The sequence below is a fragment of the Schistocerca nitens genome, chromosome 1, assembly GCF_023898315.1.
Source record: "Schistocerca nitens isolate TAMUIC-IGC-003100 chromosome 1, iqSchNite1.1, whole genome shotgun sequence".
NCBI classification, from domain to species: Eukaryota; Metazoa; Arthropoda; class Insecta; order Orthoptera; family Acrididae; genus Schistocerca; species Schistocerca nitens.
In genome coordinates, this window is record NC_064614.1 from 836,333,274 (window position 1) to 836,349,650 (window position 16,377).

General features: G+C 43.3%; 1 protein-coding gene across 1 annotated transcript in view; it reads left to right on the forward strand.

Moving 5' to 3' along the window:
- Positions 1–16,377, forward strand: part of LOC126263128 (uncharacterized) — a 200,189-nt gene that overhangs the window by 113,907 nt on the left and 69,905 nt on the right. Inside the window, exons 2-3 of the mRNA XM_049960153.1 lie at positions 6,363–6,478; positions 11,085–11,200. Coding sequence (XP_049816110.1) covers positions 6,363–6,478; positions 11,085–11,200 — 232 coding nt within the window. The remainder of the gene's footprint in view (positions 1–6,362; positions 6,479–11,084; positions 11,201–16,377) is intronic.

Genomic DNA, 16,377 nt, shown 5'->3' on the forward strand with positions numbered 1-16,377 from the left:
TTATGAGATTTTTTTTTCAAGCACTCATCACATTGCTTGACAATCCTTATCCACAAGTGCATGAGGTCTGTCTTATCTTTGCTTAGATGTGGTTGTTCCTTTGCATTACCCCTTCACCACTGCATTACCAACAGTTAACATGGGCAGCTTTAGGAGGATTGAAATGTTCCTAATGGATTTATTAGTCAGGTGACATCCAATGACTGGTCCACATTCAAAGTCACTGAGATCTCCTGACCACCCCAACCTGCTGTTACGGCTACTCTACTGACTGACAATACAGTCCATGTCTCATGACATCTAGCGGTCAATTATGGATTGTACTGAGCTCTCCGGATACCTTTGGTCAGATAGTGAAAGCGACTTCAATAGGAGGCAGATTGTTACAGACCAGCGCCTGTGTACGAGTATGTTTGTGTCCTACTGTCGTGGACATATGTGGAAAGTGGTTGCCACACAGTGAAACTATGAATAGACGACAAGTTGCAGGTGTCTACGCCTCATCACAGAATGAGCAGGTAGGAGGCTTTCGCATGATGGGTGGCAGTCTGTGGCCGACTTGATGACAGAGTATAAAGTTGGTGCAGTCACGAGTGTCCTGGAGCACACCATTCAGCACACATTGTTGAACACATGGCTCTGCAGCATATGACCCCATAGATGTTCTCATGTTGACGCAAAGACATCGTCAGTTTCTATCTGAATGGATCACATTTCTTGTTACAACATATTGATAGTCATGTCAGGATACTATACCATCCAGGCAAATGGCTGGCCTGAACGCAGGCCAGTGTGGGCAGCATTATACTATGGAGGCATTAATTTGCGATTCCTTGTGACCCCGATAGTAATTGAATGCACCGTGACAGCTGTAGCCTGTGTGGACATTATTGCAGACTAAATGTTCATGTTTGGTGTCCTCTCTGATGGTGATGGCACCTTCCAGCAGGATAGCTCTCCATCTAATAAGGCCAGAATCATGCTACTTTATGTTGCAGACAACAATACTGAACTCACATTGATGTCTTGGCCACCAAACTTGCCAGGTCTGAACCCTATTGAAGATATCTGGTGGTGCGCCAGTTTGAGAACATTTTTCCATACAAGTGACTTACTATCTGACAGCCCCCCCCCCCCCCCCCCATTTCCCATTTTCCCTATATCCTCTCGCCCATGTTAGTTTACACTACTGACTGTGAAACACACTGGGTAAAAACCTCTCACTGGGGCGCGGGTGGGCAACAGGCAGTCTGTGGCCGGATCTGGCTAGCAATTAGTTTGAATCCGGACTGCAGAAGAAATTCATGTGAGAGAGTGAGACACTCATGTTGTACTCCACCCATGACACATTTTTGCATATTCACCATTTGGCACGTTAAAGGAACAAAAAAATGGTTCAAATGGCTCTGAGCACTATGGGACTCAACTGCTGAGGTCATTAGTCCCCTAGAACTTAGAACTAGTTAAACCTAACTAACCTAAGGACATCACAAACATCCATGCCCGAGGCCGGATTCGAACCTGCCACCGTAGCGGTCTTGCGGTTCCAGACTGCAGCGCCTTTAACTGCACGGCCTCTTCGGCCGGCGTTAAAGGAACAAACCCTGCCTATGTGACCAGCCATTAAAAGCATTTTTGGTCAAATATTTTTTTAAAAAAAAAAGCTTGCTAAGAGTGTTTTTGAGTGTTAACACACTAAATTTCAAAAGCACCAATGACCTACCTGTGGTCAAAAATCACTAAGTCACCCCTAACTACTGGTAGACTGGAACTGCCCATCTCATTGCTATCTTTTGTTTTTCTGTCCTTTGTCGTATTAATATTACTAAATAATCTTTGAGCATTAAGGATGTATTAGAAGATTGCAATTTTGAAACTAAAGGTAGTATGCACTGAATTAGCTGAAACCTGTTGCTTTTATAAGCATTTTTTTCCATGATGCCTGGCATCCCATGTTGTGTCTACATTTACATACGTGTCATGAACAGTGTTTCTTTACTATCAGTGCTACAGAAACTTTTAAGAGAGCTATTGTAAAATGTTGTATGCACAGAAACAGTGTTCAAATGTCATATGCACATAAACAATGTTCGCATCCCAAAATAAATGTAAACATCTGAAGACTGTGTGGATATTAATATACTCTTGAAAACATGAGTTTTGAGGCATAATTTGTTGTTTGATGTGTTGGGAAGGAGGTGTCATTCACATTTGTGAGTTACTGCATAAACATTAACTTTAAGGGCCATGAATGCTGCTGTCATGTCACATGATGAGCCGGGCTATGAGTGCTGCTGTCATGTCACACGATGAACCGACCGTGTAAACTAAGTTGACACTCGACATGGTGGCTGATGGGAGTGGCTGTATATGGGTAATGCCTTTACAGTCTCCTAACAGTCACTGTGCCGAGTGTCATCTTAGTTTGCAAGTTTGGTATGTGGCTCAGGCCAGCAGGTCACCATACATTGCCCAAGCCTGCACTAGGGCGTCGCTGGCAGCCCTCTCTGCCTAGTGCCCAGGCGGTGGCTAGTTTTGCCTGGCTCTTAAACCAGCCCTGTATCTGGGACAATATCAGGTGCCAGTTCCACACTCACAAATCACGATCCTGAAACTTACGGAAACTGTGTGACCTACGTATAGATATCTGTTTTACATACCTCCGGAAACCTTCGAACGGCTTATCAAATCCATGCTACCCAGAATTGCAGCATTATTGTGTTCTAATGGTTTATCACTGTGCTGTTAAGCAGGTGGTAATAATGTTTTCGCTTAACAATATAAATTTTATATATGAGCTGCAATGTAATACAGGTTACGTTGGTATTGCAACATATTGGTGTAGCATTGGCACTAAGTGTTTCCTTATCTTGTTCTCAAATGACTGTGCCAACAATACTGTGCACGAATACACCATGAAGTGTAGCAAGGGGATTCTCAAATATAAGATCACGGAGTCAGATACTTTTTAACCTTCATTTACATTTTACCCCCTTGAACTGATGTGATATGTTACAATAGCCTCATTTGCGTGTATTTGGTGTAGCAATATTATCACAGGCAAACCTTTGTGTTAAGAGTTAAAATGTGGTACTGTCAGTCAGTAAATCAGTCAATTGGTGGCATTTCAGTACTGTGTTAGGACAGTAGCTTAATGCATTTATTGTAAATTTACGTGGAAATGGTTATTAAATTAACTTATCTATCAACCAGGTTGTGCTGAACTTATGATTGTGAAATCATGAAGGTATCATGTGAAGAATGATTGTTGAATCGATGGAAGAATGAACTAACTGTGAAAAGGTGTGTGTACTAGTGCACCTCAAACTTTTTATTGGCAATCCTTCTGTTTAAGCACATTAATTAACAACCCTCCAAAACACTGTTGTAAACATAAAAGATTACAGACAGCATACAAAATAACTGATAACCTAGTTTCTATGTGTATTTTTCTGCATGAACAATATCCTAACAAGCCTCTTTACTGAAATCTAATAGAGTAAATTCTCAACAAGCCCTTTTGTTATGGCCATCACATAACACATTATTGAAAGGCTGTGGAAACTCCATGTGACCTTGTTGAATCCCAGCAATGGTGAGCATAGTCTTGAAATCATACAAGATATCTGCTCCATAAAAAATGAAGTGTTTTGGTAATGTTCCACTGTAATACCATATTGGTACTCCAAGCTACTTCCCTTTTCTTTCTCAGGGCAACGATATCAGAACAGTTTTGGCTGAATAGTGCATTTACTCTCTGTCCTCATTGTTACTTGACTACAGGACGTTTCTTGGTCTCCGTAAAATATCCAGCTCCATATTCATCAATAACATGTGCAGATAACTCTGAAGAGTAGAGAAGAATACATTCTTATTTCATTTTTAAATGTTCTTTCCATTTTCTTTGAAGTGTGATACAGAGTGGAGAACATTTTAGAAGCAACAAATTCACAAATTACACTCCTGGAAATGGAAATAAGAACACCGTGAATTCATTGTCCCAGGAAGGGGAAACTTTATTGACACATTCCTGGGGTCAGATACATCACATGATCACACTGACAGAACCACAGGCACATAGACACAGGCAACAGAGCATGCACAATGTCGGCACTAGTAAAGTGTATATCCACCTTTCGCAGCAATGCAGGCTGCTATTCTCCCATGGAGACGATCGTAGAGATGCTGGATGTAGTCCTGTGGAACGGCTTGCCATGCCATTTCCACCTGGCGCCTCAGTTGGACCAGCATTCGTGCTGGACGTGCAGACCGCGTGAGATGACGCTTCATCCAGTCCCAAACATGCTCAATGGGGACAGATCCAGAGATCTTGCTGGCCAGGGTAGTTGACTTACACCTTCTAGAGCACGTTGGGTGGCACGGGATACATGCGGATGTGCATTGTCCTGTTGGAACAGCAAGTTCCCTTGCCAGTCTAGGAATGGTAGAACAATGGGTTCGATGACGGTTTGGATGTACCGTGCACTATTCAGTGTCCCCTCGACGATCACCAGTGGTGTACGGCCAGTGTAGGAGATCGCTCCCCACACCATGATGCCGGGTGTTGGCCCTGTGTGCCTCGGTCGTATGCAGTCCTGATTGTGGCGCTCACCTGCACGGCGCCAAACACGTATACGACCATCATTGGCACCAAGGCAGAAGCGACTCTCATCGCTGAAGACGACACGTCTCCATTCGTCCCTCCATTCACGCCTGTCGCGACACCACTGGAGGCGGGCTGCACGATGTTGGGGCGTGAGCGGAAGACGGCCTAACGGTGTGGGGGATCGTAGCCCAGCTTCATGGAGACGGTTGCGAATGGTCCTCGCCGATACCCCAGGAGCAACAGTGTCCCTAATTTGCTGGGAAGTGGCGGTGCGGTCCCCTACGGCACTGCGTAGGATCCTACGGTCTTGGCGTGCATCCGTGCGTTGCTGCGGTCCGGTCCCAGGTCGACGGGCACGTGCACCTTCCGCCGACCACTGGCGACAACATCGATGTACTGTGGAGACCTCACGCCCCACGTGTTGAGCAATTCGGCGGTACGTCCACCCGGCCTCCCGCATGCCCACTGTACGCCCTCGCTCAAAGTCCGTCAACTGCACATACGGTTCACGTCCACACTGTCGCGGCATGCTACCAGTGTTAAAGACTGCGATGGAGCTCCATATGCCACGGCAAACTGGCTGACACTGACGGCGGCGGTGCACAAATGCTGCGCAGCTAGCGCCATTCGACGGCCAACACCGCGGTTCCTGGTGTGTCCGCTGTGCCGTGCGTGTGATCATTGCTTGTACAGCCCTCTCGCAGTGTCCGGAGCAAGTATGGTGGGTCTGACACACCGGTGTCAATGTGTTCTTTTTTCCATTTCCAGGAGTTTATCTCTTATTCCATGACTGTGAGGACTGAAGCCTGCTAGTCATGTTTCATGCGACCAGTGCTTTTTCAATCCATGACAACTGCCACATAAAACACCACTTTGTTCGAGATGAGTCTGTATGTTCAGATTACGCATGTTTTTAGCTACTGTGTTATTGTTGGTACTAGATCCAGATGGGTCCTCTAATACATGGCTGTGATTTGTGCTTTCCTGTAATCACTAAGGAAAGTTTTCTGCTTAAGACATATTTGAGAAGGCTTGTGAGTGATATGCTCTAGATGAGGCAAGTTTATGTTTTTCATACATATTTCCGACTGCTAAGTTTTACATTAAATGATTCCACATCACTGAAAATTCTGCTTCTGATCGGACAGGGCAGAATATAATGTATGATTAAATAAATAAATGGATAATTATCTTAAATTCACAAAGAGACATAGGGACTAGCTTAACTCACATACAAAGCCTTCCTAGCTTATGGAAACAGATTATTTCTTCAGGAGAGAAAAAAGGAAGTAGTTGAGGTAGGTTGTAGAGGGGACAGGTCATCTAGTTCATAGGTGCAAATAGACTATCTTTGTGCAGTGGGTTCTGAATGAACTCACAGTCTCAAACCTCTTCCAACTATTTCTTCTGTCCTCCCTTACAGAAGAAACCTGCAGCTCTGAAAACTAAGAGTGGTTTTACTTTTTTTTATTTTTCATGTTGCTGCTGGATGTTTTGTGCATCCCAAAGCTTAGTACTGCCCAGGTACTCTCTGCCTCTTTCTCTTTGCAAATGGAACAAGTTTTTGTTTGAGATTTTCCCTTTTTATACAATTAACTCATCATGTGGATCAAGTGGATGAATATTTTGTTATTTTAATGAAGTACAATGAGTGTACAGGCAGCTTTATTTATATTCTTTACTGTCACTTGCTGTTTTGTTGACTGTTACTATAAAAATAAAATGAGATTATACCACATAAAAATCCATTTTGCAGGTAGCATAGAGAAACCAACTCGTAGCAACTTGAAGAAGGTTGCCGCTCAGCTGCATCGATCACTGGCACAAAAAGGAATTGCTTTCCTTGTCAATCATGGCATTCCAAACAATAGGGTGAGTTGAACTCCATTAACAGCAATTTGTTAAATTTGTTGTCACATTTTAAACTCAAGCATAGAAGTGCTGTATGTATTGACACTTTGTAGTTACATTCAATATTTTTTTTGTATCTGAAAATGCTATTTTGGGTGACCAGTTATGTGATTCAGTTTACAGAGCAACTTCAGTTATTTTAGAAAATTTATGAGGTGTTCCACATCTGATAACTTTTTCATGAAAAAAAGATTAATTTGTGGGAGATGTAAAATGGACATTTAAAGAGTTCTGAATTGTAGAACACTCATGACAAAATGGCATGTTAACAAGAGTGTACAGTGTTTCCATGTACACTTGGTACTAGTCATAACTTCCCCGGATGGGACCTCCAGGCCAGCAATGCCATACAATCATTTCATTTCATTTTGTCAGTATCTATTACATGTTCTTCCTTTCTTCAAAATTTTAAAAGTGATTGTGATTTACTATGTTTATCTGTGGTGCATGGCAGAGCTCGAATCCAGTTTGTGAAAGTAATTTTATTCTAGGGGCCGGGGGGCAGCTGAAACTCCCCTGCTGGGCACACCCATGGGAATTTAGGAGGAAGGGACACACACACACCACACACACGCACACACACACACACACACACACACACACACACACACACACACACACCTGTCAAAGCAGCCATGTCAGATACCATCTCAACTGCAATTGCTGCACAGCATTTTTTGTGGGCATGATCACCAACCAGCTGTCCACCAGATTGAATGGCCACCACAAAACTGTGGCCAAGAACAATGTTGAGCATCGAGTTGCACAACACACTAAATGCTTGAGTTCAGTGGCTCCTTCACAACCCACACCATCTGGTACATTTGAAATTTGTCACAAACATATAGCCTTCCTGCCATCACCATCATTTCTAAACTATGTAGATGGGAACTGTGCTTGCAACATGTCTTCACTCCCATAATACTCCTGGCTTCAGTCTCTGCTCAACCACTGTCCAATAACTTCCATCTAACAGTTTCTCCTTTCTCTGTCCTGTGCACCTCTCCAGTCCAGGCTTCCACATCATCTTCATTGTGCACTGTATCTCACCAGCTTCAATACTTGTGTGTTACATTCCTAGCCCATACACTCGCTGCCCCCTCCATCCTGCATTCCTAGCCCCGCACATCTGCTGCTTCCCGTCCACCAGAGGGCACACGAGAATTCAGACGCGACCTCTGCCGGTATAACAACAAGAACAACAACAACAACAACTCCGGCAGCACGGGCCGTGCCCAGTCAGTTAACATCGGGCATGCCTAGGACACAGTCCCGGTCTACGCTAAGTGAAGTGCGACGTAAACGTGAACAGTGTTACTACACAATTGGTGACGAGGATGGGATCGTTCTTTCGCGTGTTGCGTCGTTGTTCCGGTTTCGCAGTTTCTCCATGGCATGGAGGATTTGGTGCGAGTTTTGGTTGCGCAGCAGACGGAACTCATGGCCACCATGAAACAAGTGCTTCCGGCGTTGCTCTCCACGCCGTCTGCTCCAGCGCAGTTCCCTCCTCCCTTTCCCCTGTATGACGAGACGGCGGAGGATTGGGACGCATATGAACATCGCCTTCGGCAGCATTTCCAGGCGTTTCATGTTGCCGATGCGGAGGTATGTCGTGCTCTCTTCTTGTCTTGGATATCTCCCTCGCTGTATCAAGTTTTGCGGCAGCTAGCGCCGTTGCAGGAACCCTCGTCCTTGTATTTTGACGCATTGTGTTCGTTGCTGTCTTCATATTATCGCCGCCGCACGCATGTTGTGGCGGCTAGGGTCGAGTTCTATCAATGCAAGAAACAGCCCCATCAGTCTTACCGGGCGTGGGCCGCTACCCTGCACGGTCTTAGTCGCAAGTGTCATTTTGTCACGGAGCAGTCGCGAGAGTCGTATGCCCACGTTATGGTACGCGACGTCATTGTTCGTTCGGCCCCTGATAGGGAGGTCCGGCAACGGGCCCTGCAGTTAGAAGACCCTTCCCTCGAGGAAGTCCTGTCCATTGCTCAATCGTATGAAGTCTCTCACGCGGCAGGTCAACAGCTGGAAGCGTGGTGCGACGTCGCGGAGGTTCAGGGCGGCGCGGCCGCGTCCACTGTGTCCGGGGTGGACGACGTGCGAGCGGTACAATCCGGCCGTTACGGCCGCTCCCGCACGGCGCGTAAACAGAATTCCGGCCGCCGGCCCCTGTTGCCGTCGTGTGCGTCATGCTATATACATCACGATCGGTCAGAGTGCCCCCAGCGTTGGGCCGTTTGTCGTAAATGTAATAAAAAAGGTCACATTGCTAAAGTTTGCCGCTCAGCCTCGAAAGAATTGAAGGAAGCAGGTACAGAGGACATGGACGTTGACATTCAGGAAGTTTCATCGGGCCAGGCTCCTGACGCATCGGCACGCAAACTCTTTATCGAGGTGTCGGTTCGGTCGCGCCGGTTACAACTGCAAGTAGATACGGGCGTGGCAGTTTCGTTGTTGAATGCACAAACTTATTCCGACCTTGGATCGCCCCCGTTGGCGCCAGTTTACCGGCGTCTACGCGGTTATGGTAAACAGTTCATTCAGCAGGGGTGGTCCTCCCGCCCTCCGGGCCAGGCCTCGGACCCTCTTCGTAATTATTTTCTTCTACGAGACCGCCTCTCAGTCTTGGAAGGAGTTCTCCTTCTGGCTACCGATGATACAGCTCCTCGCGTGGTTGTTCCTGCAGGTTTACGAAGGGAGGTCCTCACGTTATTACATGCGGGGCACTGGGGAGTTTCCCGTACTAAAACCTTGGCTTGCAGACATGTGTACTGGCCCGGTATTGACAGAGAAATTGAGCACTTGGTGGCCGCCTGTTCCCAGTGTGCGAGCCAACAAGCATCTCCCAGGGCAGCGTTCTCTTCCTGGCCGCCGGCAACCCAAGCATGGGAACGTGTTCACATGGATTTTGCGGGCCCATTTCTCAATGGCTTTTGGCTCGTTGTCATTGATTCTTATTCCCGATTCCCATATGTGGTTCGCTGCTCCTCAACCACTTCAGAAGTTGCAATCCAGGCACTAGCAAAAATCTTTTCTGTGGAAGGTCTGCCAATCACCCTGGTCTCAGACAATGGACCGCAGTTTATTTCGCAGACCTTCCAGGATTTTTGTAGGCGCTTCGGTATTCGGCACGTTTGCTCTCCACCCCCCATTGCCGGCACCTGTATTGGTTTCACAGGGGACGTTACCTCCTCTCCCCACTGTGACTCGGCCGCACTGCGATGGTTCTCAGCCTTGGCAGCCTTCAGTAGCTCCAGCACCGGCATCGCCATCGTTCGAGATGCCCCAGTGAGAGCCGGCCCCCCTATCAGGCCCGGTTTCTCAGGGGGCTGGTTCACCTGTGGTCGTCCCTTCCCCTTCGTCCCCGCCACTGGGTCTTGCCCCTCCCGAGGTGGAACAGGATCCGGAGTTCGACAGCTTGTCACCCGTTCTGTCCCGAGCTCCGGTTGTGGGACGACGGGGACCTCTTCGTGTGGGTCATTTCCAGCCGTATTCGAAGGTTTCAGCTCGAGGGTTGGCAGATCCCCTCGACTCCGGCCATCCAATGGATGTGGAGGTCATCGCTCCTGCCCGATGCTCCACCTTCCGACGCAGTGGATCACAGTGGCTTCACTCCCCGAAGGAGGAGGAGTGTAGTAGCCACCAGAAAGATCGCGGGAGGCGCACATTGGCACGGCGCGTCACGGGTGGTAGTTGCCGCAAGTAGAGTCCCGTCCACCAGAGGGCACGCGAGAATTCAGACGCGACCTCTGCCGGCATAACAACAAGAACAACAACAACAACTCCGGCAGCACGGGCCGTGCCCAGTCAGTTAACATCGGGCATGCCTAGGACACAGTCCCAGTCTACGCTAAGTGAAGTGCGACGTAAACGTGAACAGTGTTACTACACATGTTATTTTTCTAGAATTTTTCACTCTCATTTAATAAAAGTAAAACAAACCCTAGTTAAATAAATAAATAAGTAAACCCTAGCACTGAAGTAAATACCACTCTGTTTTACTAAATGTTGTCCTACTAGAGACAGATGCCTTCTGACCTGTGAACTCTCCTGCCTAGTCACTTGCAATGGAATATATAGTTTAACAGTGAATGTGAACTATCAGGTACATTTGAAATTTGTCACAAACATATAGCATTGTCAGTGATGCTTACATGCCAGGATAAAAAGAATCGTATGAATGTGTACCATGGATCAAATCCTAAAGCTTTGTAGGTATCTGTTTGACATTTACTCTCTGCAGCATCAGATCATGATCAGCTTATAACTGCTCTTGAAATAACTTTTAGGAGGATGTTCATAAATTTTACAAAAAAAAAAAAAAAAAAAAAAAAAAGAAAGGGTGAAATTTTAGCTTTACACAGGAACATACATAGTACACTCCAACCCTGAAATGAGTTGTCAATAGTGTGTCATGCCGGTTCTAATAATGTGGGACAGTAAATTCTTAAAAGCCAACTTTTCTATCATTTTTTCCTTTCTAAAGAGTGATTGAAATGATATCTTAGTATTATGTCCACAGTAAATTTTTGTGAAATGTATTAAAATACTCTCTAATTTACAGCTGGAAGCAGCATATTCAGCAATGGATCGATTCTGTGACCTACCAAGAAATACAAGGGAGCTCTACTTGAGACATCCACCTAGCAACCATGGATATGTACCTCCAGGAGTTGAAAGGTAAATTTTAACTTGACAACTACCCAGATATTGAGAAAGGCTGTGTCTTGGAGCATCTAGGCATGTCTTGAAATCATTGCCACCAGAAAATAGTGGTGAAAGAAGAATCTTTCTCATTCCAAAGGAAACAAAAATGTTTCCCTGATGAGGCCAGGTGCTTCAATACTTGTGAGAAGATAGACAGCACAGTTCCATGACCCATCAACATTATTAACAGTACAGGAAGACAATAAATTCAACATAGAGAAAAATTGAAAAAGGAGAACCTTAGGACCCAATCCTTGGTTCAGTGCTGTTCATAGTTTAATGTATTGCTCTGCCATTTATTAGTAAGTAATAGGGCAAAACTAGTAATGTTTGCTGATAATAGAAATATCTTCATCAAATACCTGGTCTCCATAATGCAGGAAACAACTTACCAACTGCAGAGTGAATAACTTGGACATTACCTTCTAACACTTCCCAGATTGAAATTATTCAGCCATGTTCGAAAACATAAAAAATGGAAACGTTTCAAGTTTTTCAAATGTTCCTACCTATGTTTCTATTACCAGCAAGGCAAAATTGCGAGTATTTGTTTTAGGAGTTGCTGATTTCACTTGCGTATCAATTGTAAAATCAAGGCCAATTTAATTTTAAGAAAATGTCATTGAAAACAGCTGAAAAATGTTTGAAAAGTAAGTAAATGCATTTTCCAGAATGAATCTTTAACTGTGCAGTGGAGTGCCTGCTGTTGTAAAATTTCCTTGTAGCTTAAAGCTATATGCGGGACTGGGACTTGAACCTGGAACTTTATGTGGGAGAACTGTGAAGTTTGGATGGTAGGTGAGAGGCACTGGTGGAAATAAGACTGTTTGGGTTGGCCTTAAGTTGTGCTTGGATATCACAGTCAGTAAAGCATTGCCTGCAAATTTCAAACTTCCAGGTTGGTGTACAAGTCTGGCACACAGTTGTAATCTGTTAGGAAGTTTCAAAACATACAAAGTCCACTGCAGAGTGAGAAATTGAGTCTGGAAACAGTGTCAAAGGATGACTTCTTCTAGAAGTACTAGTCCTACAAGGTATGCCAGAGTACTTCCATGAAATTTGGATGGTATGAGGGAGGTAGGGGCTACTGGGAGAAAATGGGCTGTGAGGTTAGGTCTTGAGTTGTACCTGGATAGCCCAGTTGGTAGGAGCAGCAAGGTTCTGAATTCAAGTCATGGTCTGGTGTATGGCTTTAGTCTGCCAAGAAGTTCTGGTACACAATTTGACTAAATATGGGAACTGCAATAAAACAAAGGTATGCTTTGTTGTTGAAAACATGTACCTAGGTCACAGTCATCATGCAGTGATCAGATAGCTATGGGGCAACACCACTTTCTCCAAGGTGATGTGTTAAAACACACATCCTCCCACTGAGATGACTGATATCATGACAATTCCATCAGAAAAACAAACGAATATTCTTCCTAACTGACAACAAACTTTTTACATTTATACTGTGAATATGGGCAACACTTCTGTCTCTTAAGTTGTCCTCTTCTGATTCCATAAATCAAAACCATAAACATCTCTACTTGTCAAACATGAAGCATTCTTTTACAATATTTATTTTATTAGTTCCTTAAACATCACACACTAATGCAGTCAGTTATGCTTGTATGTGGATTATCCACATAAAGCGATATCAATTTATTCTTGCACTGCATTTGTCATTGAGGGACTTTGGTCAAATGTGCATAAGTGTCTTTATAAACTGCTCATTCCGTCTCTACAAAAGTCTGTATCAACCCAAACATAATGCTTACCTGAGCGCAAAAGGTATAAAAATCCCAAGTAGAAATTTCATAGCAAACAAATTTACTTTTCACTGTGCAAAAATTATACAAAATGCTGCAAAATATGTGAAGTTATATTTGTGTACTATGCCTACAAAAGGCATGGTTTAAGTTCCAGTTTCTCTTTATTGTAGGTCTGGTATTTTACGATATTTGCATACTATGCCAGCATAAGGCATGGTTTAAGTTCCAGTTTCTCTTTATTGTAGGTCTGGTATTTTACCAAACATTTCTAGGATACACGACAGCATATCCATAGGTATATGATATTTTATTTGTCTATGACACATGCATCCACCCTGAGGAGTCACATACTTTACAATTAGCAACTCTTCATTGCTCAACTTACTATATTTATACACTTGCTGTTCTCTTACCTCAGAACTAGCTGACAAACTCAGATACCTGCGTAAATACTAAAAAATGGACTCCAAGCTGTTTTGCAACTTTGGTGTAAGCCTCAACATAAAGGTATTTTGCATCTGTAAGAAACATCAACAGGTCTTCCTGTAGAGAGATCCTCCCTGAATAACCCTTGATTTACACAGTGTTAGTCATCCAACTCATGGTACAAGTGAACATCTAATCATCCACTAATTTATGCACAAGTATACATTATTATGTCTCTCAAAGTACACTTTGGAGGTAATTTACTCCTTTTGCACCTAGAACCTGTGTCTGATTTCTGAGTTTAAACATTGACTGCCCAAATGTACACCTCTGTACATAACTACCAGTCACCATTCCCTTTTGTTACAAGTTTACTATGATGCTGCGGCTTCAGATGCTGCTATTTACATCACATCAGGATCTAAAGCTGGCTTTTAGCTCATCAACTTCCATACCTATGAATAGTACATGCCCATCTCTCTTCCCACATTCAAGGAAGCATCACTAAGAGCCATAGTCAGCTCATAATCTGCTCACTGAGTTTACATACAGTGTGTTTCACAATTCATGTTATCCACTTCTAGAGATTGTAGAGGGAACTTAGTAGATCAAGTTTTATGTAGGAACCCATGTCTGGAAATGTCATCCAACTACAGAGTGTCAAAGTTATAGGTGATGGTGCCTGTAAATGTATTTATATAGAGGGTGATTCCGTGATGATGTTATAGACTTTCAAGGATGACCGAAAAGGATAAAGGTATCAATTTGAGCTAAGCGATGCTGTACCAGAAATGAACAAGTTAAAATTATAAGTGAAAACCATTCTGATACTTCTGACAGTGGACTACACATACCGGTACTGTTGTTACTAAGAATGTGGAGTATGCAACTTTCAGAGGTAGCAAGGATGAAAACAAGAAAAAGTGTCTAGTAAATATGAGCTTTAAAATGCATATCTTAAGAGCTATGAGCATTTGTTCAATAGAGGAGATGTGTTTCACACTTGCAAAGATGAACAAGAGCTAGTTTCTTCTCAGCTATACATCTTAGAGCCCATGTTTACTTGATGTTTTCTCTTGTCTTGGCCCATACTACCACCTCTGAAAGTTGCGTATCCTGAATTCTTAGAAACAGCAGTACTGGTACGTGTATTCCATTGTCAGAGGTATCAGAATGATTTTCGTTGTAACTTTCAACTCGTTCATTTCTATTGAATGAGGTGGCAGGGTGGTTAGCACACTGGACTCGCATTCAGGAGGATGATGACTCAAACTCACGTCCAGCCATCTTGATTTAGGTTTCTGTGATTTTCCTAAATTGCTTCAGGCAAATGCTGGAATAGTTCCTTTGAAAGGGTGCAGCCAATTTCCTTCATCATCCATTGCTAATCTGAGCTTGTGCTCCATCTCTAATGACCTTGTTGTCAACAGGATGTTAAACACTAATCTCCTCCTTTTTTGTTCCTAAACCAGGGACCCTTACCTCAAATTGATACACTTATTGGTCTCCATCACCCTTGAAAGTTTGTAACATCATCAGGGAATCACCCCATATATACATACATTTACAGGTGCCAGCACCTATAACTTTGATGCGATGTAGCATGGTTGGATGATGTTTCTAGACATGGGTTCCTATGTAAAACTTGACCTTCTAAGTCTCTCTACAACCTCTAGAAGTGTGTAAAATAAATTGTGAAACATCATGTATAATGTATTGAATGTAGCATAATTAATCTATTGAATGTAAATTACACTCAACTGGGTTCCTTAAATATTTATCAGTACTGCCATTTTTTGCACCCTGGGTGACATTTACCTTAAAACACATCTTGTTCTGTACATAACAAAATGTTTTATTGTGCTATATGTACTATGTTTTAAAATTATTTTGAAGTTGAGTTGTCTGCCCTCTCCAAAAATTACAGGGCTTTTGCCTCTGTTGCCTTGTTGGGGATGATGGGGGCAAGGTTCATAATATTTATTAATGAAATGTGTAGGAAACTTGTTCTGTGACATGTCTGAACAGTAGTTAATAGCACTGGAATAAAGATTGCTGTTGATATTGCTTAATGTGCATTTCTAGGTATCATGATAAGAAATAGCTGTGAGGGAATATTATTTTAAACCACTCAACTTTTAGGGACACTCTTGTTAGTGTTGGGTGGTCATAATGGTCCAGATAGCCCTTCCATTCTTTTTAAAAAAATAGTTATAATAGAATACTCAAAGGGAAAATAGGTCCAGAGAACAGGATTGCAGGAATGTATGAACTTCTATACAAAAATTGAAATGATAAGTAATATAGCAGCTATCTCAGAACCCAGCAGGCATAAGTCTGGCTAGTCTGCACAGATTGCAGTCTCTTCTGAGGACTACAACACTTAATTATCATTCCTGTGTGCCTATACATCAAAAACAACAACCAAGGCGCTATCGTGGGTACCTCCCTTGTCACATACAACTCAAGCTGCTTAATATGTGAATGAGGTCACCAACCCTTCACTTCAGAGATGCCTTTCCATCTTATTTTATCTTTACTTAAATAGTGGACATCAATATTTGTTAAAACAGATAATTTAAACAAAAATTGTAGATGAACTTGACACCTTCCTTCTCATCAATAATACCTTTCTATGTGTTAATAATAATTAATTTATACTTAATCTTATAAAACTATCAGTACCTATTAAAATGCAAATATTAGTTCCTTCAACCTTGAAAACACCACACATTATACAACAACAGGAATCCAACCAATCACTTAGAAATAGCTTTCAAAAATCAGTCAAATAAATGTCCCGCCAACGCAACTGTATGAGTGCATCAAAAGCAGATAATCTCTCCCAGATAGACTTATTGGCAATGTCTCCAACTTGCAAGTGTAGTCCTTTGGTTTCAGCTGCATCAGAATCTCTCATTTGTTCTAAAACATTTAACTGGATTTCAGAGTCTGAGGTCTGTGTAT